Source organism: Patagioenas fasciata, chromosome 3, assembly GCF_037038585.1.
Source record: "Patagioenas fasciata isolate bPatFas1 chromosome 3, bPatFas1.hap1, whole genome shotgun sequence".
NCBI classification, from domain to species: Eukaryota; Metazoa; Chordata; class Aves; order Columbiformes; family Columbidae; genus Patagioenas; species Patagioenas fasciata.
Window position 1 is genome coordinate 68,017,791 of NC_092522.1, and position 24,637 is coordinate 68,042,427.

Consider the following 24,637-nt stretch of genomic DNA (forward strand, 5'->3'; position numbering starts at 1 on the left):
CATCAAATTTTAACGTAAGACCAGCAAAAAGGAATCACTAGGGGACCACCACTGTTCTCAGTAGTGAATGGGAAATATTTGATGCGTTTACAAAAACACTGGATTGCCACTTTCTATTCCTTGTCCATAAAGAGTCTGGCTTCTAGGTTTGTGACTAAAATGTGAATGTTTCTCTGCCACGTTTGAAAGAATCATTTTTCTAAGTCAATATTCCACCACATTACTCTGCTAAGAAACAGTGCTTTAGAGAAAGACTTTACTGATTAGCACACAATACCTGTTGCTTTTTATGTAGGCAAAGAGTCATTTAGCATACTGCATGCACAAAATTGCAGCAGCTGTGGATAAACTCATCACAAACAGTGAATTAATTACTAATTTCCAATGTGAAGAAATAGCCCGTGGGAAGATGCCCAAGACATTTTTATCCAAAAGCAGTATGCCTGCCGTATGATTAATTAGAATTTAGGAAGAGTGCCATAGATATGTGAGGAATGCAAGAGTGATTACTCACAACGTAATAGAGTGGAGAAGGTAGAAGCTAACCTGCAAACAGACTAGCAAGGAGAGAAACATTAAGGACTGAAAGAAACAGACCTAGGAGTGTTTTGAAATTACAGAAAAAGAAGAGCAGATGACAGATAACAGATAAAATCAAAGAATTATTATTATTTTAGAAGAAGTGATTCACTGCCACGTGAGTAAGAAGGAAAATAAAAGAAACCAACACGTAAAAGTTATTTTGGAGGATGTAGGATCTGGACAATCAAAAGGGCATTTATTTGTTTATCATTGTGTTTGCAATGTGAGAAAATATTTAATTGCTGTATGAATAAAACCAATCACATTTGGGTCAAACCATCTGCATACAACAGAAGCAGAAGAGTAAAGGAGACAAAGGGCAGTCTTTCTTTCCATTTAAGCCTGTGCTACTTTAAAATGATTGCAGCCAAACTGGGGAAACTTCATACTGCAGACTACATATGAATCCTCTTCTTCCTTAATGATGAAGGTGAAATATTACTATATTTTTTGCTTGACACTCTGAGTGCATTTTTTAAAATGAGCCAACCAAGGGATCTGGCCATATATATGACTACCAAGTGGTTTCCAATTCTTTTATTTTCAGTCTTCTATTTCTTCTCAGTATTATTTTGAGTTCATAAAGTGACATCATAATACCTATTTTCTGGTTTAGGTACAGATGAGTCTTTTCTTCTATTCTTCTTTCTTCTGATTCCTTCTCCTTGATGGGTATCCCCAAAACCTATTGCTGATAAACCTATCTTCAGTCTGGAGAGCTCTTACACAAGGTACCATGAAAAGCAACTTGCTTTGTTTGAGACATGAGTTTTGAGCAACTGCCTGGCTGACACTGTCAAATGTAATGTGGAAGCTGTATGGGGATATAGCAGAAGATTTGGTGAGGAGATTAGTTAAATGTAAATACGCTCAAGTGACTTGCACCTGTCTGTAGAAAAAGCACATACATCACACTAATTGTTTTACTGGCCTTGTGTGCTTGATGAGTAGAACCTCCATGTTAGACAACATAGGCCTGTGAGAAACTCTAGGCAACTTATCACTATGTCTGAGATTCCTGGTTTGTTGTGAGAAAGAGTGGGAGGCTGCCTGAAGCCTTGAAATACGGGCGACCTCAGCAGGCCCAGTGATCTTCCAGCAGGGCTGAACTGACCAGCACCTGCGTCCCCGCCTCTGTCACCTGTGCCTGGGAGCGTAGGTGTGGCTTCGGAGGTCCCCCAGTAGAGAGGTAACTAAAATAAAACTTGCTCTCTGCAATGAATTCATGGCCTTTGGCTCTTCTTGCGACGTGCCTTGCATATGTGTACACAGAAGCATAAGCTGCACCACTAAAGCCTAAATCAAGGCTATTCAAGTATCTAAAAAGTTACTTAAAAGATTCAACTAGCCTAACAGCAGCAATCTGCAAGAATAAATTTTATTTGTAAGGTGTTCTGTTCATAATGTGAATATAATCTCATTTTATATTAGAAAACGTTTGAAACAAGTCTACAAAAATCTTCGTGAATGGATACTGAAAATGTTTGAAATATTTAACACAAGATTTACATAAGGCTTCCATGATGGCCAAAGGGTCTACTGAACATTTTCACCATGATATGAGGAACTGATCAGTCATTTGGGTGAAGGGCTATATCTTGAGAAGCTCAACTCATTCCAGCATTCCCTGGTCTTCTGTGGGATTTGAGGTGGCATACAGCAGCTGTCGCGAGGTGGGTGGTCTGAAGGAGGACACTTTGTTAGCTAGATGGTTTGTTTGTTTGTTTTAAAGAATAAACTGAACTCTGCTTTGAGGGTAAAGCTTCAAAATTATCATCACTGTCATGTCAAACTTTAACTCCTGAGAACACAACCTGTGGGCCTGGCATGAAGATGCAGAGAAATCTTCTGGTGCAGATGTCTGCAGGCACTGCTGAACATAGTGGATGCTGTTCTGTAACACATTGTCCCAGCCAGTTTCCCTGCTGTGCACTCGGCCTTTATTCTTATCATGCTTTTATGCTTCCCGTATTTTGAAACGTGTTTTTAAAATGCACGGCTGTGAAGCTGATATGTGTTGTTGCACCTATCAGCCATAGTAGCATGCAATCCTGTGTTGTGTACAGATTTCTGTTTCTAGCATTAGTTCTGATCCCTTTCTAGATTTTTTTCATCTTATTATTATGCATAACACTCACGTTTGACTCAAACTCTAGGTAACAAAAAGTAAATACTGGTTTTGTATTTTTTGTGCACTTCAGAGAAAGAAGATAACTGCTTGAGTACACAGAAGGAACTAAAGCTGGATACAGTGTTTTGTCCGCATTAGGCAATTTTCAGTTTTCACTATTTCTCATGTATTAATAGAATTGCATTAACTCCATCCTTAATTGTAATGTCCTAGCTACCTATAGTTACTAAAAATCCTATTGAAATCACATTTTAAAACATATTAAAATATGTTTTTCAAAATTCATTAAAATACAATTTTGTCTTTTCTTAAATAAATAAAAAAAAAAGTAATTTAAACACTGTTCCAACATAGCTATTTTCCTTCACCTATTTGCTTTAGATAAATACATATTAACAGGTACCAAACAAAAAAGATGAAATGCATGTATTTGGGCAAGATGCATCTGTGTTCATAAAGGACTGAGAAAAGTTGAGATAATAATATTACACTTTCTTAATGTGGTATCAGTGAAGAACATTAATTCAAATACTATGGCTAGAGAAAGTCAGATGTAGTTGTCATGTAAAAACAATTCAGAGGAGAATTCTGTTCAGATTGTGAAAATGACACTTGCCATAAAGTCTTTACGCATTGTCATAGCAGGATTGAGTTGAAGCCAAACAAGCATCTGATTCTTTCTTTGAATAGCAGTTGATTGACTGCTGTTATAAGCCATTTAATGGGACTCATATTCCAAAGACAGCTGAAAGACTGACTGCCTCATTTTAGCATTCTGAGATGTCAGTAATAAGACAAGTTCAAGAAGAGAGATTTAAACAAATGTTTGGAAAAAACCACTGTCAATATATACTAAATATACTACTAAACAGCTTTTATTTGTAACAAGCTATTTACTAAATTCCTTAATCAGATACATATTCCAAAATATTCTGAAGTATATTTGTGAATAGTGGAGCCTCAATTTCAAGCAAATGAAAAATTTTACACGTTAAATTATCGTGTAATTTCTCTTTTTCTAAGCATTTGTATGCACATAAATAATATTTGAATGTATAAACATGTACAGAAGAAACTACATATACAGATATATACACAGATATAAACATAACTATGAGACATGCATAACACGAGGTAATAAATACGATAATAGATTTAGATGGGCAGGTAGATACGTATAAATATAACCCACTTTAATTTTGACTGGCCTGTATTTTGCAATAGGGTTGCCACTAATTTAAACAGACATCCTACACTTTTTTCCTCTGCTCTGCTTTTGATTTATTTTGTAACAGTCTACCTAAGCTAAATAAAGATGGCCCTAAGTGCAAACAATAACATCATCAGCAATCAGCATTTTCAAAGTGTCTGACATGTTTAAAGTATTGTATAAGTATTTAATCATAAGTCCTCAAAAGAGTGCTCAAGACCATTGAGCACTTCCAACAGTTAGGCTGTCACACAGGGAAAAAAGTTCCCACAAAGTAAAAACCAAGTAGTCACCAAAGCGCTACACAGAATTCTGAAGCCAGCACTAAATTTTAATAGTGGCATTTATGTAAAACTAGTCCAAACAAGAGGAATTTAGGAGCAGTAATAACTGTCCTTGAACACCCTTCATCTCCAACATAATGCTGGTTTTATAGCATTAAGAATAAAACAATCCAGATCTTGAAAAGCATCTGAAAAACAGCAGATGAAGCACCAAGTATAACCAGGTATAACCTGCCTGTTAACCAAGTATAGTTTTCATTATTAAGAAAAAAACAATATGTGCTTAGGAAGTAATGAGTGTAATGCATTATTCACATGTATTCCTGTCAATTATAAGCCTTTGAAAGTTGGATCTTTCCATCAAAATTAGCTCACCTAGAAGAGGTGTCTGGATCAGAAGTTTTCCTTTTATTTTATGCTCATCATAGCTTTAAAGGTTTTGCAGAAATTTGGGATGGACACGGTACTTCCATAAAGTCTTCGTCTTCTTGGGATTTCTTAGTACATAGCAATGTATCTTCATAAGAAACTGAAGTTTTTATCTTTTCAAGATTTCTTAGTCCCTAAGGATGTATCTTTATATCAAACATAAGTTTCCTTCTTTTTGAAATTCCTTATTACTTAAGGATGAAGACGGAGATTTCTTTTAAAACTCTCCACACAAGAAAAGATTTCAGTGAAGATGTTTCTATTCAGCTAGTTGGGATGGCAACAGTCTTGGAAGATTTCCCTGATGTTGCATGTTTTGTTCTTTCTTTCCAAGGATATGATCATTCCTCAGTCACGAATATTTTCATTATGAAGGCTAGAATGCTTTGGAGTGGGAAACATTAGAGCCACAGAAAAATTTGCTTGTTGGAATGTATTCTGGTCACTTTTTTGTCTTTTCTTTTTATATTTCTGCTTATTACCAGAAATCCAGAAAATATTGTAAGGTATATGAGAACATGAGAGCAAATGTATCGTAGTCTTTAAGTCAGCCTTTTGTTGTTGAGGCTCCTTGTAAAAGATTTTTCATATTTCTTTCCTGTCACTGGAGGATCCATACAAGAACAGATGTTCTCTTTTCCTTAAGTAGGTAAAAGTTATGACTTTGCTTTATTAAAATTGATTAAGACTGTCATCCATATTCTTGTTGAGAAGCAGCTACTGCTCATTAACAACATGCCCTATAGAGTTTTGCTCTATTTCTAAATTTTTATTTCTAAAGAAAAAAGACAAAGTTAAGGCAACACAGGAACTTTTAGTATGAATTTCAGTGCCACGTCTTCCAACACCACCACATTCAACCTTTGACATGACTGCAGAAAAAAAATAATCCCCAAACAATAAAACGCAAGTTGTACCAGTACAAAGATGAAAAAATATAGACTGACCTCCAAAGACCATGACCTGCTCCCTGCTATAAACATGGCTTTTGAGAATCACCTCTAACAGGAAATATATAAATAATCAGTCTAATTAGGACAGGTGGAAAAATCAATTACTATAAAAAACTTTGTATTTTGCTGTATTACTACTTGACCACCTTCCCATGCCATCTGATTTCTTAAAGATCTGCAGGTGCAGGAATGGTATTTTTAAAGATATTCCCAACACATCACACAATACATTCCTGCATTAAAAGGGGTGACTGCATTTAAGAAAAAATCCTCAACATTCTCTAGTTATTCCACTTACAGTGTTTTAACTCATGTTCTTAATATGACCAATAGCAGCCCCAAGATCCACAATCAGTTACTGGGAACTACCCATCACAGAGAGGTTTATTGTACAAGCCATTACCCTATAGTCTCTTAGTCTATAGACCATGCATGCGTACCACCTGAAGCTCCAGCCATACACTACTTGTGGCAGAAATGAGAAGACAAGCCTAGAATATTGATCATAGGGATGTGAAGCTTCTGTTGAGACAAAGCAGGAGGACACAGTTGTGATTTCTAGCATTGCAATGATCTAGGCAAGTTGTCCATGCAATGTCTAAAGTCTTGATGGTATTCTGAACAGATATTATGAAATCTGTTGTACCACTGAAATTCTCTCTGTATGAGTACAGTCCAAGTAAGGTCACATCTCTGCCAAACCAGAGACATTTCACTTAGCTTTAATCATCTATATTTACTGCGTCTAATCTATCTTAGTCACACGGGCTGTCTTAACAGCCAACAGAGAGATGAGCAGCTCTGGAGAGTGAAAAATCTCACTTATCTTAAACACTCATTTTAGGATGAGAAATGGAACTGGGTTCTGGAAATGGACAGTTGAACGTGAACTGTAGCACTGCACAATGTTCCTGGAGAGCCAGGATTGAAGGACAGCCTTCCATCAGATTCCACGGATGTTACTACAAGAATCATGTAACATATACTCCAGAAAAAAATGGCTTTTCAGACACATAATTTACAAACAAAACCAATATCTTAATAACAGAAAAATTAAGACAGACTTACCAAAAACAATAGAGGACTCACAGTAGTAGTAACCATTTGGCTGCTTTTTTTTCAACATGGAGCAAAGATCCAGGCGGCGCAGGATTTCATCTCCAAAATAATGGCTTTTAAAATCTTCGTACAGGCTTGAGTCAATTTTTTTCACCTTTAAATAGCAACATAAAATTCAATTAGGCATTCCACTAGAAGACCTAATTTTCATATTTAATTCCTATGGCTTTAATTTTAACCACAGGTATACTTAGGATGGAAAACTACTTCAAAATGCAAAAAGAATACAAAACAATAATGGGCATGCTACTACAAGGAAGAATCTCAAATGTTTGTCAAGGGCAGTTTTCTGGGCCTTTAGAATCACCAAACAGGAAAATGTTCTTCTATTTAACTCGCACTAGGCTTTTTATCTCAGCAAATCTAAAAACTTATAGTAATTTATAATATCATTATCATGATGTTGTTTTGCATATATGAAGTGAAACATAGATAGGCTGCTTTCAGAAAACCTCATTTCAGTAGTTATTGTAAGACTTTAGAGTTTCTCACTTGTCCTGGTTTTGTTAAAAAACAAGTTTCTCTTTTAGTGAATTTGCCTGTCAGCTAAAGCCTTCATATTAGCTGCATTTTCCTGGAGAATCAGATACATGTTTTGGTAAACCTAGCAATGGAATGCAAACTTATTGATAACCACGGATGGACATCTCGCGAGAGGGGCAACGAGAAACTGGTGACCAAGAAACTGACCAACTGTGTATAACATTCCATTCACATGAATACTTCATATAAAAGTGGGAGATCACGAGGATCTCGGCCCTTTTCCCTTTTTCCCTTCTGCTTATGGCCGACATTAGGAGAGGACCTTGCTAGTTGTCCCTGCGAACTGAGGCCTAGTGACAGACTGAATTCAGCTCCAGTTGGTTAGAGTCTAATCCAGGACTTTGGGTGCTGGCTCTGCAGTTGCTGAGACTTTCAAAATTGGTTTTGTATATTTTGTATTATTTTCTCTATTCTTATTAGTAGCATTAGTAAAACATCTTTAATTTTTCCAACTCTCTTCTCTCTGTCCTTCTTTCCCTCCCAATCACCTGTCCTGAGTGGGAAGGGGGGAGAGGAAGGGGCAAAAGGGGAAAGTGGGAGGAGAGGAGGTTAACAATACATCTGCCAGGGTTTTTGTTGTCACCCTGCAATCTTAACCCTCAACATCACTCCATTATATCTTCAATAAAAACAGATGATCTCTGTAGCAATCTAATATTTTCTCCTTCAATCTAACTCAAAATAATGCTCTTTGCTTTTTTAAAAATCATTACTATATGCTAAGGGATGTTAGCAGTGACCACTGCCTCCAGCAGCTCCAGCCCAACCCAGTGGCCCGGGGACACAGGGTCTGATGGATGTACCTGCTACTTTCACATCCCAGAGACACATACACATGCTCAGAGGACATGGACATGGTGGCTATAGAGGCTGCCACAGACAAGCTGCTGCCTTCAACAGCACCCGCATGCAGGGCTCACACAAGACACAAGTGCAGACCAGTCCCTGGCAGAGACAGAAGGTCACTGCTGCAGGCGCGCACATCACCCTCTCCAGGTTTACAGACACACACACATTTGTGCACTCCCCAAGCACTGTCATGGCCCCTCTGTCTGGCTGGCACCCCAGCCCAGCTCCCAGGCCCCCTTAACCACCCCATGGGCATCCCAGTTGCTGACTGGTCCAGCTTGAGCTTTGGTAGTGAACACCTGCAGCCCTCATACACACAGTTTGGGGAAGATCCAAACATTTGCCCCGAACAGCCAGCACCCTGTACACCAGCTCAGACAGACAAGTGCACCCACTAGCCCTGTTTTACACACAACTGGCACTTTTTGCACCCCATTCTGTCCACTCCTCCCCATCCCCTTCCACTGCACATCTCCCATCCATTTGCACAGTCCTCCCCGCCCCAACACCCTGGACCCTCAGCTCTACATCCCCAACAGCTGCAAAGTCCCAGTTTGCCTGAGGTTTCTTGACAGTCCATCAATTAGTGTGACTGATGAGGTTTGTTTCTTGGTTTTGTCTGCTATATTTGACAGGTTTGTGTCTCTGTATGTTTTGTTTATGGCTTCCGCCCTTCCCTTACCATCTCATTTGACAAGGTCCTCAAGCAGATAATCATACTGAAATAAACATCTCCACACTCCACATGCCCTTATCAGCCTCTTGCTGCTGCCTCCCTTATCATATGTTAGTCAGGTTTGTGTCTCTCTAAGTGTTGTTTAGGGCTTCCTCCTTTTTTTATTATCCCTTTCTGCACTGAAAAGATCCCTCACCAGGCACCCTAAAGGGGCCAGGGGCTGCTTCCTTCCTCACATGCTTTCTGTATCCGGTCATCTGAGCACCATGCTCATGTTTTTCCTGTGATGCTTCATTTACAGTTACTCATATGCAAAATGAGCTCAGTGTTGGTATGTCTACTGAGCTTTTACTTAAGTACAAAATTATTGATTTCAAAAGCACTTTGCTTGAGTAAGTACCTGCATATTTGGTTCTCTAAAGTCTAATTTAGTGAAGGCCAGAAATGTCTTTCCATTTCCTTAATCTCTGAAACGATGACATCTAGTGGTGGACACTTTTCATTTCAGGTACGTGACCTCCTTGGGAGCCTTCATTTATTCCAGTCTCACTGTCATTATTTAAAATTTGATATTCCAGAGCTCGATTAGTCCTTATGTACGAAGGTTATTTTGAAATTAAAACATCATTCTTTGCTTTTTGGCTGACAGTTCTTTGAAATATATTTAGACATCAATCAGTATTTAAAAAAAGACCTTTTCAACCAGACCTTTTCACTTGTCAAAATGTGAAGCCTTGAGTACTCATGGAACAAAATGAGGAAAATATCAAAATCACCACTTCACGCTCCAATAAAGAAATAGCATTTACAAAAGGTTGGGATGTTGCTTGTCAAAAACAGATCAGTAAGGTGTGAATCAAATGTTGAATGCTCAGGATTTGAGTTATGCTTGTGATGTACTACTGAAAGATATTTGGAAAAGGAGCCATGGGAAACTGATATTTTTAGTAACTTGGAGCAATCTCTGGAGCGCTGTTTGTAATGAGATGTGAAAAGATGAAACAATGCAGGTGGATGGAAAGGTCACGGTTCATTTCTTAATTGAAAGAGTCTGGAACGGTAGAGATGAAAGAGAGGAGTTGTTTCCACATGGGATAGTTACAGATGCTGATTATAAAGATATTATATAATTCGGAGAGAGTGAGAAACAAGAGTTCTTCAGAGGCCATTTTGAAGTGTTTGGTGCTCGGAAAGAGGAAGACACCTGCCTCTTGAGGAATCATTCTTACAAATGAATGGGACATGGCTGTATAATGTGGGCCTGCAGAGGCATTGCAAGTGCAGCTTTCGCAAGACTGGCAGGACACCATGCAGAGAGCATTTGGGAGCCCTGTCACATCTGTTGTCTCTGTGCCTCCTCTGTATGCAGGTGGAAAAGTAGAGCCTGTCAGCCTGCAGTTAAACCCTCCAGGTGGCTGGAATCCCCGTGGCTGCTGTCAGCAGGCAGCATTTGCCCCAACACCCTGCCCAAGCAGCTTCAGCTTCCATGTACCAGACCCCACAGCCGTAATACCCAGCTCCCATCATCACACGTCCAGCCCTCTGAAGGCGAGCGCTGCACATGAAGATTCATTTACAGCTGCTCCAAGTAGCTCATTAAGTGAACTGCAGAAGCCACAATGTGCGAAAGAGGTGAGCAGTGGGGAGCCTGGCAGCATGCATCATGGGTCCTGCTGGAGCACCAAAAGGCAGTGAAGGGGCAGGTCATGAAGATGCCACATGGGAGCAGATGCTTGGCATCCCTTGCCGGCCAGAGGGCTGGGCTGCTCGGGGGGGCTCTTTCCAGCCGCCTCCTGTCCCTTCCTCTCGGCGTGGATCTCCAAGGAAGCCGGGGAGGGGGGTAGCAAGCCGCCGCCGGGCACGGAACAGGGGCCGCGGGGAGAAGCTTGAGCCCCGAGGAGAGGATAGCTCCCATTCCGCCGGGAAGGCGTCAGTAAGGTTGACGTTCCATTCCCCGCACGGCTGCAGGCACTTGCTGCGGGGAGAGGGGAGCGATGAGCTCCGGCTACGGGGGCACCTGGGGGCTGGTTAAGGGCAGCGCGGCGGGGGCGGGATGGCGGCCGCGGCGCCACAGCGTGGCGCCCTCCTGACAGGACCCGGCGGCGGGGGTGGGGCTGAGCGCAGGGAGCGCGGAGCACCTGGCGGAGGAGGAGAAAGGGGGACAAAATACAATTTTTGGGCTGCAAGAAGACGCGGCTGCCGGGACGAGCTGCCCGTCTGTGGGTGAGGAAAGTGAGTAAGGGGGAAGAATGGGAGAGGGTTGGAAGTGGGTTGCTGACAGCGACTGTGGACTCCGTAGATGAAACTGTTTGTTAGGGTTGATCCCTGCAGCAGTGTGTTATGTATTGGTATAGAAACCGGTACTGTGTGACAGTGCTGCATACATACTGGGGTAGGACCCTGAAACGATGAGCAGTTTATGGGGCTGCATCGTTGTGAAGATCTGTGGTCAGTGTACATGGGTGTCCCACACCTCTGCATGAGGGTGATTTCGTACATGTATGTACATATGTATGTACATTACTGTATTGATGGGTATCTGGGCATACCTATATGCTTACTTAAATAAAGGATACAAAGGAAAACTGTAAAACTATTCCAACATTGCTGGTAGTTAGCTCAGTTACACCTTGCGTGGAAACAAGATGGCGGCTGTAGTTACCGGCTCCATCTTTTCACTTAAACATGTAACGTCTGTCTTTAACTCCTGGTAGCATCTTAGTTTCCCCAGGGTTGGAAGAATGAGTGTTAACCTGCTGTTATAAATTACAGTTAGTTCTCAGAACTTTTTTGATGAATAAAAATATCTTTCTCCAACAGAATGAGTGCCACATCAGTCATGGGTTGTGCCTTGCCACCACCACTTGGGCCCGAACAAGAGGACCAAGAGGGCTCTGAGACACACATGTCTGTTTTGTGGTATGCAGGGCAACTTGCAATTACTTACTATGATACAGAAGATTGCTCAGTTTACTTCATGCCTGACACACCTGATAACGAAGACCTCAAGCTACTGCATAAAGCGATTGGGGAAATTAATCCTCAATGCATAGTGACCAGTGCAAAACAGGACCAGAATATTGCCAAATTCTTGGCTAACCTAACAGCTAGTGCTGGTGATAACAATACCAGAAAACCAGAAATTGTCCTGTTTCCTAACATAGATTTTGGCCTAGAAGTTAGCAAGCAGCGGATCCTATCTAGGCAATTTCCATTTATCCCATCTCATATGACTGCAACAGAGAAAATTCTCTACTTGTCCTCAGTCATCCCTTTTGAGACCCCACTCATGATACGAGCCCTAGGGGGACTCCTCAAGTTCCTAGACCGGAGAAGGGTTGGGGTTGAGCTTGAAGAAAGCACTATTGCAGTTCCTATTTTGGCATTTAAAAAGTTTGTGCTGACAGATATTGTGAATATGGACCAAGACGCTTACTGTGTCCTGCAGATATTTAAAAGTGATATCCATCCTTCTGTGTACAAGCTGTCCAGTGGATTAAAAGAAGGATTCAGTTTATATGGAATTTTAAACCGTTGCAGGTGTAAATGGGGAGAAAAACTGCTGAGGCTCTGGCTCACAAGACCTACTCGAAACCTGACAGAGCTGAACAAAAGGCTAGATGTTATCCACTTCTTCCTGCTGGCTCAGAACCATGAAACAGTCCTCACTCTTCAAGGTTGCCTCAAGAATATTAAAAATGTGCCTCTTATTCTAAAGAGAATGACTCTTTCCAACACAAAAGTTAGTGACTGGCAAGCACTCTATAAGACAGCGTACAGTGCAGTGTGCCTTAGAGACACATGTCGTTCTCTGCCCAGCACTATTGAACTCTTTCAGACTATTTCACGTGTCTTCACTGATGATCTGCACTACATTGCTACTCTAATCAGCAAAGTGGTAGACTTTGAAGGCAGCATCTCAGAGAACCGCTTCACTGTTAGACCCAATGTGGATCCCACCATTGATGAGAAGAAACGAAAGCTGATGGGACTGTCAGACTTCCTTACGGAAGTTGCACGAAAAGAACTGGAGACTTTGGACAACCACATTCCCTCCTGTTGTGTGATCTACATTCCTTTGATCGGGTTCCTTCTCTCCATTCCACGGCTACCAACTATGGTGGACAAGAGTGACTTTGAAATTGAAGGCTTGGACTTCATGTTCTTATCAGAGGACAAACTGCACTATAGAAGCGCTAGGACTAAGGAGCTAGACAGCCTGCTGGGCGACTTGCACTGTGAGATCAGAGACCAGGAAACACTTATTATGCACCAGCTGCAGACCAAGATCTTGGAGAAGTCTGAAGTGCTTAACAGTGTGATTGAGTATACTGCACACCTAGATGTGCTGCTGGCTTTGGCAGTGATGGCCCGAGAGAATGCCTACTGCCGGCCACGCTTTACTCACCGCCATGGCTTCCACATCAAGGATGGAAGACATCCGCTCATGGAACTATGTGCAAAGACTTTCGTGGCCAATCCTGTGAACAGTGGTGAAGCTACCAGACGAATAAAGATCATCACAGGGCCCAACTCATCTGGAAAGAGCATCTACTTAAAGCAAGTAGGTCTTATTGTATTCATGGCTCTAATCGGGAGTTATGTCCCTGCAGCAGAGGCAGAGATTGGAGTAATTGATGGGATTTACACAAGAATCCACAGTAGGGAATCTGTTTCTGTAGGGCTCTCTACTTTCATGATTGATCTTAACCAGGTTGCCAAGGCAGTAAACAATGCCACAGAGAGGTCCTTGGTACTTATTGATGAGTTTGGTAAAGGGACGAACACGCTGGATGGCCTGTCCCTTCTGGCTGCTGTCTTGAGGTACTGGATCAGTCAAGGAACCCAGTGTCCACAGGTCTTTGTCTCCACTAATTTTCACAGTTTAATGCAGCTAGGACTCCTGCCTGACACACCTCTACTGGAGTACCTGACCATGGAGACCCACCAAGATGGAGATGAGTTGATATTTTTCTATCAGATCAAGCAGGGCATGTCCACTGTTAGTCATGCTGCCAACATCGCTGCATTAGCGGGAATGCCAGCCAAAATTATTGAAAGAGGAGTGGAAGTGTCAGAATTGCTTCGCAATGGAAAGGCTATCAAACGTATTGATCATCCTTCAAAAGGAGATCGGATGGAAAAATCCACATCTGTTGTGGAAAAGTTTCTTTGCCTGGACCTTGATGATCCCCATGTGGACTTAGAAGAGTTCATGCGTAAAGAGGTTCTGCCTTTGGCAGCCTCGGTCCTGTAACAGGGGGTATGTGTAAAGGCATAGATTACCTCACATCTACCATGTTCAGTAGGACACTTTGGTAATTTAAAAACTGATCATTATGACTAGCACCTCACACTACATTTAGCTTTTAACAAAATGTCTGTAGTGTATGTCCTTTCCTCCTCTTCTTGTTTAAAACAAATATTTTAGTTACATATCTCTGCAATATGGTGTATGATATGAAAGCAGTAAAACTGAAAGAAGAGAATTCAAGAACCTTTTCCAGCTGTTGGGTCACCCTGTTTGTGCATTTTCTACCCCTGTTGTTAGATCTTCAGATTAAAAAAATTCTGTAGAAAAATCACAAAACATTTCTGCTGGTTTCATAAGACTGTGAAAACAAAGTGTTTATTGTTTCATGTTGTGCCAAAGTGATTGTTTCAGCCACTTTAGGGTCAGCATCAAAGATTCCAAGTAAGTATGTGCCTCAGACTCCCAAGTCAACAAGTAACAGTTGTCACAATACAAACTGCTGATGTAGAGGGTGATAAATTGAAATACGGAGGGATTTAATGAGCTCTGCAGCTTTTCTTCTACCAGCATTTCTGTCCAAAATGCCAGAGATCCCAGGAATTATTATACAAAGAATGCTGGAGGTAAGAATCAGTGGGGACTGATCAACAGAGGAAATGCCTTGGTTCTACTGAGAATCACTCTCTTCTCATAAGGTTCTATATGGTACAACTATGTATCTATGCCATATGGGTATAAATAAAATTACAAATCTAGGAAACATATAACTATACTAGGGATGTAAGACAGAAATTCACATTTTATATTCTATTTTCGAGTATTGAGTAAAACTTAAAAGGAGCAATACCGGAAGGGGAGGATTCCCTTTCACTTCTCATGTCACACAGTATCTTCACTGAACACGGTATTTGATGTATGCATATGCAACAAAAATTCATTAACAAATTAAAGAAACAGAAGACATGATATGTAACTACTGTAGAAGTAATAAATAACCTCTCCTCCAACAAGATAAGTGCTTGAGATTCCTTATCTAAGTAAGATAGAAGAGAGATGATAGCTTATTGTCTGACTGTGAAAACTTGCTGTAACTGCTTACAGTATGGCTAAAAAGAGACATCAGCAGATACACTACATCTCTCTTCAGCTATATTTGATTTCAAGAAGCTGAAAATATTAATGTGATCTAAAATGAGAGAAAATTTATGTGAGAAAAAAGTAATTATCACTTTAAGTATCTTATCTGATAGGTCTAGCTGAAGATAGCAAGAAGATCAATGTGAGTGCACATCAAAAAGATCTGAATTTGGAGACACTGCTTTGGGTTTGATTCAGTGTGGAATTTTCTCCTTTATGATGAAGGAATTACTATTACAAAATAAGTACTTGATGTTATCTCTATATGATACAAGGACAGTGGCAAAAGATTTAACATAATTTACATTAAAAATACAGGAATGAATTACTGAATCATGCAGTTTTTCTGCTATTTCCAGTGCAGTCATAATAATACAGTCTGCAAAATAATATCCAGCATCTTCACGATGTTACCATTGAAGTTGACCAGCAACAGTGAATCAGGCCTTGTACAACATTTGGAAGTGTTGAAAGTACAAATGGATTATTCTCATTGATACATTCTCTTTTACTAATTATACATAAAGCATTCTAAAGATATACTGTACAGAAAACTTCATATATTAAATATTCATAAACGATATTTTTGGCTTTTTTTCTTGTCAACCACTGTCTAGGCTAAGGATATGCCCCTTACTAATTAGGCAGATGCCATCAGAACAATTTAGCTGTCAGTCATCTTCTGCTCATGAAATCCATTTCCCAGCATTTGCAGTTCTGGCAGCACTAGGTATCAAAGGATCTCCAAATGTCATGCAGCATTTATCAAGTGTGCTTCACAACATGCCCTGAAATAACCAGCAGTCTGGATGAATGAAAAACAAAGGGATTGTGACTGACGTGTGGCAACATAGGAGGCTCCTGAGGGAAGCAGAAATAGAAATGTTATCTTCAAGTGCAAAACGCCAGTTGCTTCTTTCATTGTTTCATTCAGTTCTTCGTATAGAAGATAATGATAGTAACCCAAGATTCTTATCATGCCAACAATCAATTGTGGAAATAGTTGAACATGTGCAAGTAACTTATATCCCTTTACCTCCTTCTGCAAGGACACTGAGAGGCACACTGTATCTCCATATTTGGGGAAGTTTTCAGTTGCACATTTGATCTCAGAATTATCCAAATAAGCATGAAGAAGGAGTTACTCCCACTTCCAAGTAGGTAAGTTCTTTAACCTGAGAAGCCAAAGGGGGTATAGTAATCCAGATAGCTCTTTTATGACCCATTTTATCTCACATTTTTATCCTTTATTAATGTCTGTTTCCAAGTTTTTTGCATTTGCTATTTTTAGCTTCATGCTGTGCCTTCGAAGTGGAAAGCTAATTTCTTGAGATCTTTACTGATTTTGAGTTCTCAAACTCATTGCTATGTAAATATCAGCAACAATTCGGGAAAGTTAAAATCTTTTCAGAATATACACATTTCAAAGATGCCTGTAGCTATATTAAAGTTTGAAGAACAGATTTTTTTTTTCCCAAAAAGATAATTTTGGTGGAATTTAGATGACATTATGAGGGGAGCAGCTTAACCGCGTATTGCTTCAAATAAGAAAACCGAGACTTAAAAAAAAAGAATACAGTTATAAAGCTTTAGCTGTGAACTGTACTTGACAACTTTAGTTGTATTGCTTTTTTAAATGCATTCTCATGTAATCTTAATCCACTCCCCATTTCTTGTTTTTCATACTGTTGTATGATCTGAAAATGTGATTAAACATGATATTAAAATGTATTACAAAAGTTATTCCTTTTATGTTTCATATTTTTATGTATTGTTTGCAGTAAATGCATGAAACTATCCCACTAAATGCATGGACATAATGAAACAAAAAAATATAGTAAAGACCAATGCTTATGCCCGACAGTGAATGGACAGAGAAAAATTCCTGTTAAAATAATTTACAGATTTTTAATACATAATATCTTTCTATAGAGTGTATCTTTACAATACCACATGCATTATCCAGCATTATGGAGGACTAAGGAAGATGACTTGGAATTACATTGACCTGGTTCTGTCAGCAGCAGTGAACATCAGAACACAGAAAGTAATGCATCCTGGCTAGCAGCTGTTCGTGCAAGGTAGATAAATGTAAACAAAACAAACAGCCAAAAAAACAACCAAAAACCTGAATGGCAAAAACCTCACCCTGATTGTCTTGGATGTTTTAAACAAACAGTTAAATTACTGAACAGTTGATATTCTAGAACAGCTGTGGATTTTTAAAATTAGTGTTTAAAAAAACAACTGTTAATACAAGCAAAAGCTTATGTGAGCTTACAAATTTAACAGCTGTAATATACCACCAACAACCAGCAGAATTTCTGTTTCAGAGGAAGTATATGTGCCCTTGAAGTTTCTTGATGTATCTCAAATCTCACTGCCTTCTTCCAACTGGTTCACAATACTACTTAATTAAAATGTACACTTTTGGCATTTTTTAGAGTTATTTCTAATTAATTTCTAATGTATTTTTCTTTAATGCCTACTATTAAGCAAAAAATCAACTTAAAATATTTATATTAAGTACTTTAATTCTCATTTAATTCTTATTTAAAATATTTTTTTCTTCTGAAAATTATTTTCCTGGTCAATGTTAAAGGATCACATAAAACATTCTATGCAAAGTTAGCAAAAGAAATTTATGGAGGTATACCTTATGTTAAATAATACAATATTACTGTTAAATTAGTATGAAATAAAGAGCTAGATATACTCGTATTGCTTCTGTATGTTTATCACCACAGTTTTAAACTATTTTTATGTATTTGCAGTTTTTGTCAAAAAAGCTAATAAATAAGCAAGAAATGACTGCCAGCATGGGAAAATACAGAAGATGTGTTTCATCACTACTCTGAAATTCACCAAAGCAGATTCAATACAGGGAACTGACAGTCTGCATATTATGCATAATCCAAACATAAACACTGTTTACTTGCTTATTTTCTTCTATACAGCAACAAAACAAAACTATCCAAACAAACTACACGCATATAATCTACATCCTAATAATAATTCTGTGATTTTAGACAAGTACTTTCATCCTGTGGTCTTGCCTACTTCCACAAAAGAAAATAGACCATGATATTACTGTACTGAGAATATCAAGGATCGTAACTTCAAGTACAGTACAGGTCTCCTGTTTATATGGTATATGTACTAATTATTTCTTTAAAAAAATCAGTCTTTTCAAGTCTTACCTCTTCAGCTGCTTACAAAGTAGAAAGTATGATGCTACAGCAGAAGCAACTCCTTTTTTGATCTCCAGATTAAACTTTCTAGGTTGCTGCTGAGTTATGTGAAATGTGAGCTCACCTGCTTACGTAGCTGTGTTGATTTTGACAACTTCATGAAGGTCAAATGTGGTTTAAACGCTCTTTCTTCCCCTGTCAAAATGCCCTTTTCTTGAAATATCTTCTTCATAGTATCTAAGGGGTGAGAAAAAATGTAGAGGTACAAAGATATTACATGATAAAATGCTTAAAAATGAGCTTTCTACTGTAATATGAGTCACAGCCCCTCCACATGGAAAAGACGAGATCATGAGTGCCAAAAAGCAGGGAGATTTCTAGGTAACTTCAAAGGTACATAGCGAAAATAGTGTTAAAATAGTCTTATATTTGCAGTTAATATGGGTTACAAAATTTGCTTTACTAAAATACCAGCAATTAGAAAGCTGTCCATGCTGTCTGCTCTTGCTATCAAAATAGGAACTTGATATTAAAACTGTTCAGGAGTTACTCTCACTGGAAGAGTTCTGGAAACCAGGAAAACTCTGAATATATAACAGAGTTGTATCTCTTCAAAAACACTATTCTGCAGTGAGTTCTATTGTCCGTCTTTGGGTAATCTCCCACCCAGACCAAAGGAAATCTGAAATTGAAAGCTGTAAATTCTGGCACTAGATTTACATGGCAGAATTAGAGAAAACATCAGGAATGCTGGTGATTTTGGTTTGTTTATTTTCAAGCTTCACTATTGCATTTCAAGCTAATTTCCTGTTGTTAATGTAAACTTCTATCTGTCTACAGCCCAGGCCAAAGCAACTCTACTACAATGACTTAGTTTAGTATTTCCCAACTCAACTGCCCAATGTAATGTTTCATTTATTGGAAATAAATTTCAGTATAACTTTTGAATTAGGTTCCATATTTCTTTTAGCTGAAGTACTTTTAATAAAAAACTGTTGTAATTTTGAACTGTTGTAATTTTGAAAAAATCCATTTAGATAAAATTGACAAAAACTATGGCAAAAATAATACCAGTAAGTAGAATATTTCTATCACTGAAAGACAGGCAAACTGCAAAATATTTTCTTTTCCTTTGCAAATACAACTTGCAATTTTTCACTAGGTGTATGTATAACTGACCATACTACCCTTGAACCAAAATCAAAATAGGGGAAAAAAAAAAATAAATCAGTCCTATCACATGAATTTAATCGACCCATACAATAGCCGTGTATTTGCATTTAATTCAAATATTTTTTTTCCTGATAGTTCAGCTGTAACAGAAAGATCCAGTGGTTTATTCTCCCACCTGCAAAAAAATGCATTACACTGAGAAACACCTTAAGTGAGCTACTTTGAAATCACACTTATGAAGAGATTTTACAAGTTTATGTGTTATTTTGTCAACAGACAAGTTCTAGAAGAAGCCCACACTATCCATATGGGCCCTAGGGAGCAAAATTCACTTCTCTTTCTCTGCTGCCTATTACTTATAGTCTTAGGCTCCACAGTAAACTAAAGTTGGGATTTTTAAAGAAGCCAAGGAAATCAAAGACCCAAATGCCATCTCTTAAATTGGCCCACTTGAAATTCTCTTTCAGCTTTCACTCCTCACTTATAAGATGCTGATGCATTTTACGAAAAAGAGTTAGCCCAGCTAATTCTAAATCAGCAGATGCTGAAAGGACAACTGGATTAAAACCTGTGAGGCATTTACACAATGGTAATATGGGTCATATTACTATGGCAGATGCTTACCTATGTATCTAAATCTATACATCTATATATCTAGATCTATAGGTCTACTATATATCTATAGCTATGTATCCATACACAAGTACAGCTTCCCTACTTATATTATTTTAAATTGTGTCTGCAGGAAACATTTCTAAATTTGCACTGAATCTCCAGTAAGCTGTTGTGCAGCTTTTCACACGAGTGCTGCTGAACAACAGATTAGCATATCAAAACAGAAGACGACAAATAGATATTTGCTACTTCTTCAAACTGAGATATGCAAGTTCAAATTAAGTCATTTAGTAATGGTGTGCATGTATTTCCATACATCCAATGGCTTGCTTATTTTCTGATGTTAGTAAGGTAATAAAATGTTATATTTATTTAAAACTGAAATTATCTGTAACAAAGCCATTTTCTGGTTCCTTTGTTTGGTTCTCTGAACTGCATCATTTGGGGACTTCTTGATTTTCTGATGTTCCAGCAAAAAAATTAGTCTTATCAAAACCAGGTTTACGCTACCTTGTGATATTGTGACTCAGTCTTGTGGATTGTAGTCTTTTTTCTCCCCTAAAAGCTCTAATTCTTTCTGGCTACATGTCTTATGCCAAGCAGTGCCTTGTCTCCCACTCTGCAATTAAGGTCTGTACTGGTGAAGATGTGTGCCTCAAAGGGTTTTCCCCCGTATTGGAATTGCTGAAGAATGGCAAGGAGGAGAAATGTAAACATGCTCAAGTGACTTGCAGCTGGGGTATAGTGAAAACACATACATCACACTAATTGTTTTACTGACCTTGTGTGCTTGACAAGTAGAACCTCTGTGTTAGATAACACAGGCCTGTGAGCAAATGTAAGGCAACTTATCATTATGGCCAAGATTCCTGCTTTGTTGTGAAAAAGAGCAGAAGGCTGCGCTTGCTTGGAGCCTTGAAATACAGGCAAACACAGCAGGCCCAGTGATCTTCTACCAGGGCTGAATTCTGCAGCGCCTGCATCCCTGCTTGTGTCACCTCTGCTTGGGGGCTTAGGTGCTGCTTTGGAGATCCCTGGTAGCAAGGTAACTAAAATAAATTTGCTCTTTCCAATTGCATACTTGGCCTCTGGCTATTCCTGTGACGTGCCTGCGCTAGTGCTCATACCCTCTATCTCCAGTAAGAGCTTAGTGTCAGACCAGTAGTTTGCCAAGGTGCATCTGATCACAGGATTTTAAACCCAGTGTTTTCAACAGGATAGACTGATCATGTGGCACTATAAATGTGCGTGTCTCACTGTCCCACACACTTTAGGCTGCTGAACAGCAACCATGTGGCCTGTGTGTCTTCATTTGGTGCTAAATAGCTTTGTTCAATATCTGTTTCTACTTATCTTCCCAAATTCATCTTTTTTCATACCTGGTAACTCTAATCCAGAAAAAAAACATAATGAAAAAAATGGTTCAGAGGAAAGAAAGCACAACTTCAGCGAGTGATTGAAGTTTTATATTCAATAGATTGTCGTGTGTATTTGTGTGTGTCCACACATGTTCTCATGGTGATCAGACTTCTCACACAGCTTTCTCATGGCATAGACTATTATTAAACATCACAGGCTCAAGAGATTGGCCACACTTGCTGGTACTACACATAGCCCCAGTTTTGCAGTATTTGACACTTAGGGACTAAGCATGACATTTTACTGGTTAGGGTGAGTTACAAACGTAATTGGCACAATGTTTCCTTCTTCAAAGATAATGAAAATAGAACCAAATCTGAGTAGATAGAGGAGAAAAAATAAACAAAGGGAAATGTTTTCCTGAGAGCACAGGAAGATTAAAAGATAATGTAATGCTATTAATATCCATGCAGCTCTTTGAAGAAGTGCCCACAAGAAAGATTTTTAAAGAAATGGGGAAGGAAGCACGGATGCCGTGGGCAAGACAAAGTTCCAGGCTTATGGGACAGCATGAAAGTGGATTTGAAGGTTAAGCAAATATACAAAGGTTAAAGTTTATGATGGGGATTGCCTGAATTGAAAGATATTAGAGGCCAGTGACAAGGATGGTATGACAGACAATGTCCATGGGTGAGGATCTGCCATCTTTACCCCAGACATTAACATTACTAGATAGACTGAAAAATCAAACAAGATCTGTGTTTTCCCTCATTAGAATCATAGAATGGTTTTGGTTGGAAGGGACCTTCAAAGGTCATCTATTGCAACCACCCTGCCATGAGCAGGGACATCTTCAACTAGCTTGGGTTGCTCAGAGCCCTGTCCAGCCTGGCCTTGAATGTCTCCAGGGATGGGGCATCAACCACCTCTCTGGGCATACTATCCTGAATATCCCCTCTTTTAGTTTAAAACCATTAGCCCTTGTCCTAGTACAAAAAGCCCTGGTATAATGTCTGTCCCCATCTTTCTTATAGGCCCCTTTTAAGTACTGAAAGGCAGCAACAAAGTCTCCCCAGAGCCTTCTCTTTTCCAGGCTGAACAACCCCAACTCTCTCCACCTTTCCTCACAGGAGAGCTGTTCCAACCCTCTGACAAATTTTGTGGCTGAAAAATGTTGGCCAGTTTCAGGTTGACCAATCTTTGCAGCTTCAAAGCATACCCTAAAAAAGTTAAGGCTATTTTTACAAGCGTCATTACTTCCTGGAACAAATTTTTGGATAGCTTTCAGATGATCTTTCATGCAATTTTAAGTACTCTGCAATACCATTTTGTACCTTATTTTTACAATGTCAAAATTACTGAATAACATTGGCCTCTCTTATATTGGATGTGGCTGAATCCATTAGACAACTGATTCCCCATAATTAGGCTTGAAATGTGATATATGAAACTTACTCAGAACTGCTATATACTGGAAAGGCTCAAAAATTCAACAGCTAGATCAATATAGAGTGATTCGCAGAGAAACTGCACATTAAGCCATATTCCCTCGTACAAATAGTCATCTTCTTTGCTGTGATTTCATTAGATATGACTGTTACAGATGTACATTTTCTTCCAGTCTATGAATTTCTGCTTTTCTCTAAACCATGTTCCCTCAATTAAAAGCTTCAGAATTTAGAAACAATGTTCTGTCTCTTAATTGAATTTTTTTTTTTTTACTTCACAATTGGAGCTGAAGAAAAGCTATGCACAGATAACTTACAATTATAACTATCACATTAACTCATGTTAAAATTTGTAAGTTGTTAGGGTTTTTTGTACGAGTATTCTGTTGGCTATCAGCAAAAGTTTGGGGTTTACAAAGATGGTCTTCTGGTAATCCTTCCTTTCCTAATGGCACTGAGAAAAATGCACTTGCAAAGCCTTACAAGGCCTAATTTCCAAGCCAATGAAGAACTCAAAGCCATCTGTTTCAGATGCTAATATTTATCATGATCTCAGCTACACATCACCAGACGTGAGCACCACAAATTAAAAAAAAAATATTTAACATATCACATTATGCTTGGAATATATAATCAAAGGCTGCATCAAGCACCAAGTTATCTACCACCCTACCATTCGGATCATTATGACAGTATCAGCCTGAGGAGTGTCCCTGGCTGCTGCCTGACAAAAACCACTGACTCCTGAAGACCTCAGCAGTCCCCAATCTCTGTTGGAAAAAAAAAAAAGGTAGCTAAATCAGGCTCAGTCACTACCTCTTGTTCTGGTGATTTTTATCTCCAGGATGTAAGAAAAGGCTTTGCTTCTCATCTCTCCATAAGAGGCTATTTTTTCCTTCCCATCAGTACTGGCATTTCCCTGCTAATAGTCAGCTTAACATTGTGATAAAAGGTAAACCAGAGCCAAGCCATTTTCCCAATGGCTCTTCCACTGCTACCTGGTTATATATTACTTAGGCTTTTCTACAGGGAATTGTCACTGTATCACGCCACCATCATATACCAGTGAGCTATATGGTTATTTCAAACATGTATCAGCAGTATGTGTGGGTTGTTCTGTTTCTCTCCATCACAATACACGTGTATAGAAGAAAGATGGGCTCATTCATGAAGCAGGGTCCAAGAAGCAGCTGGACAAACCAATCCCCACTTTGTGCACAGATGCTAATGTGTAACGTAAGCCTTACAAGACAAACAATGATAATGTGAAGGCTCAAAGCACTAGACTAAAACTTAGGTAGGACTTCTTGATGAAACTTGCTTCTTTTACTGGTTTTAATCTATGCAAATATTTCCTAAAAGTTTGTTACAATCTCAGAAAGAAGTGGGTGAGAATACCTTCTTTTGAACCACAAAAAAGCATACCTTAATGCTTCATTTTAATGAGGTATTTATCAGTTATTGTTATTCAGTGTTTGGAAGCACAATATGAAGAAGAATGTAAATGAAAACCTAAAAGCATTTGCTGTCTTTGCTTTCAAAGAAGCAAACTTCGCATTTTTAGGGCTAAGAACAAATGTGGAGGTCATTAATGGGTGTTTTAGAGGATCAAGGGCAATGAACATAGTGATCAGCATGTCCAGTTTCATTAAATAATATAGCAGTGCTCAGCTGTCATCAACCA

The 24,637-nt window shown here is 39.0% G+C and overlaps 2 protein-coding genes across 6 annotated transcripts in view; one reads left to right on the plus strand and one right to left on the minus strand.

Annotated features, from left to right (window-relative positions):
- Nucleotides 1-24,637, minus strand: part of AKAP7 (A-kinase anchoring protein 7) — an 89,188-nt gene that overhangs the window by 44,888 nt on the left and 19,663 nt on the right. For 4 of the 5 annotated variants that reach the window (XM_065835253.2, XM_065835252.2, XM_071806543.1 and 1 more), the window contains exons 6-7: nt 18,483-18,595; nt 6,658-6,802 (exon numbers count right to left, since the gene is read on the minus strand). In XM_065835253.2, coding sequence (XP_065691325.2) covers nt 6,658-6,802; nt 18,483-18,595 — 258 coding nt within the window. Of the gene's footprint in view, nt 1-3,691; nt 5,412-6,657; nt 6,803-18,482; nt 18,596-24,637 lie in introns of those variants that run through there. The other variant, XM_071806542.1, reaches the window with a different exon arrangement.
- MSH5 (mutS homolog 5) lies at nt 10,906-17,660 on the plus strand. The gene is made up of 2 exons (XM_065834923.2): nt 10,906-11,008; nt 11,597-17,660. Exon 2 carries the CDS (start codon nt 11,598-11,600, stop codon nt 14,031-14,033), a length of 2,436 nt encoding a protein of 811 aa, XP_065690995.1. The 5' UTR covers nt 10,906-11,008; nt 11,597; the 3' UTR covers nt 14,034-17,660.

What these genes read in the sequence shown, in the direction of transcription:
- MSH5 (XM_065834923.2), top strand. Translation starts at nt 11,598, where the DNA reads ATGAGTGCCACATCAGTCATGGGTTGTGCCTTGCCACCACCACTTGGG.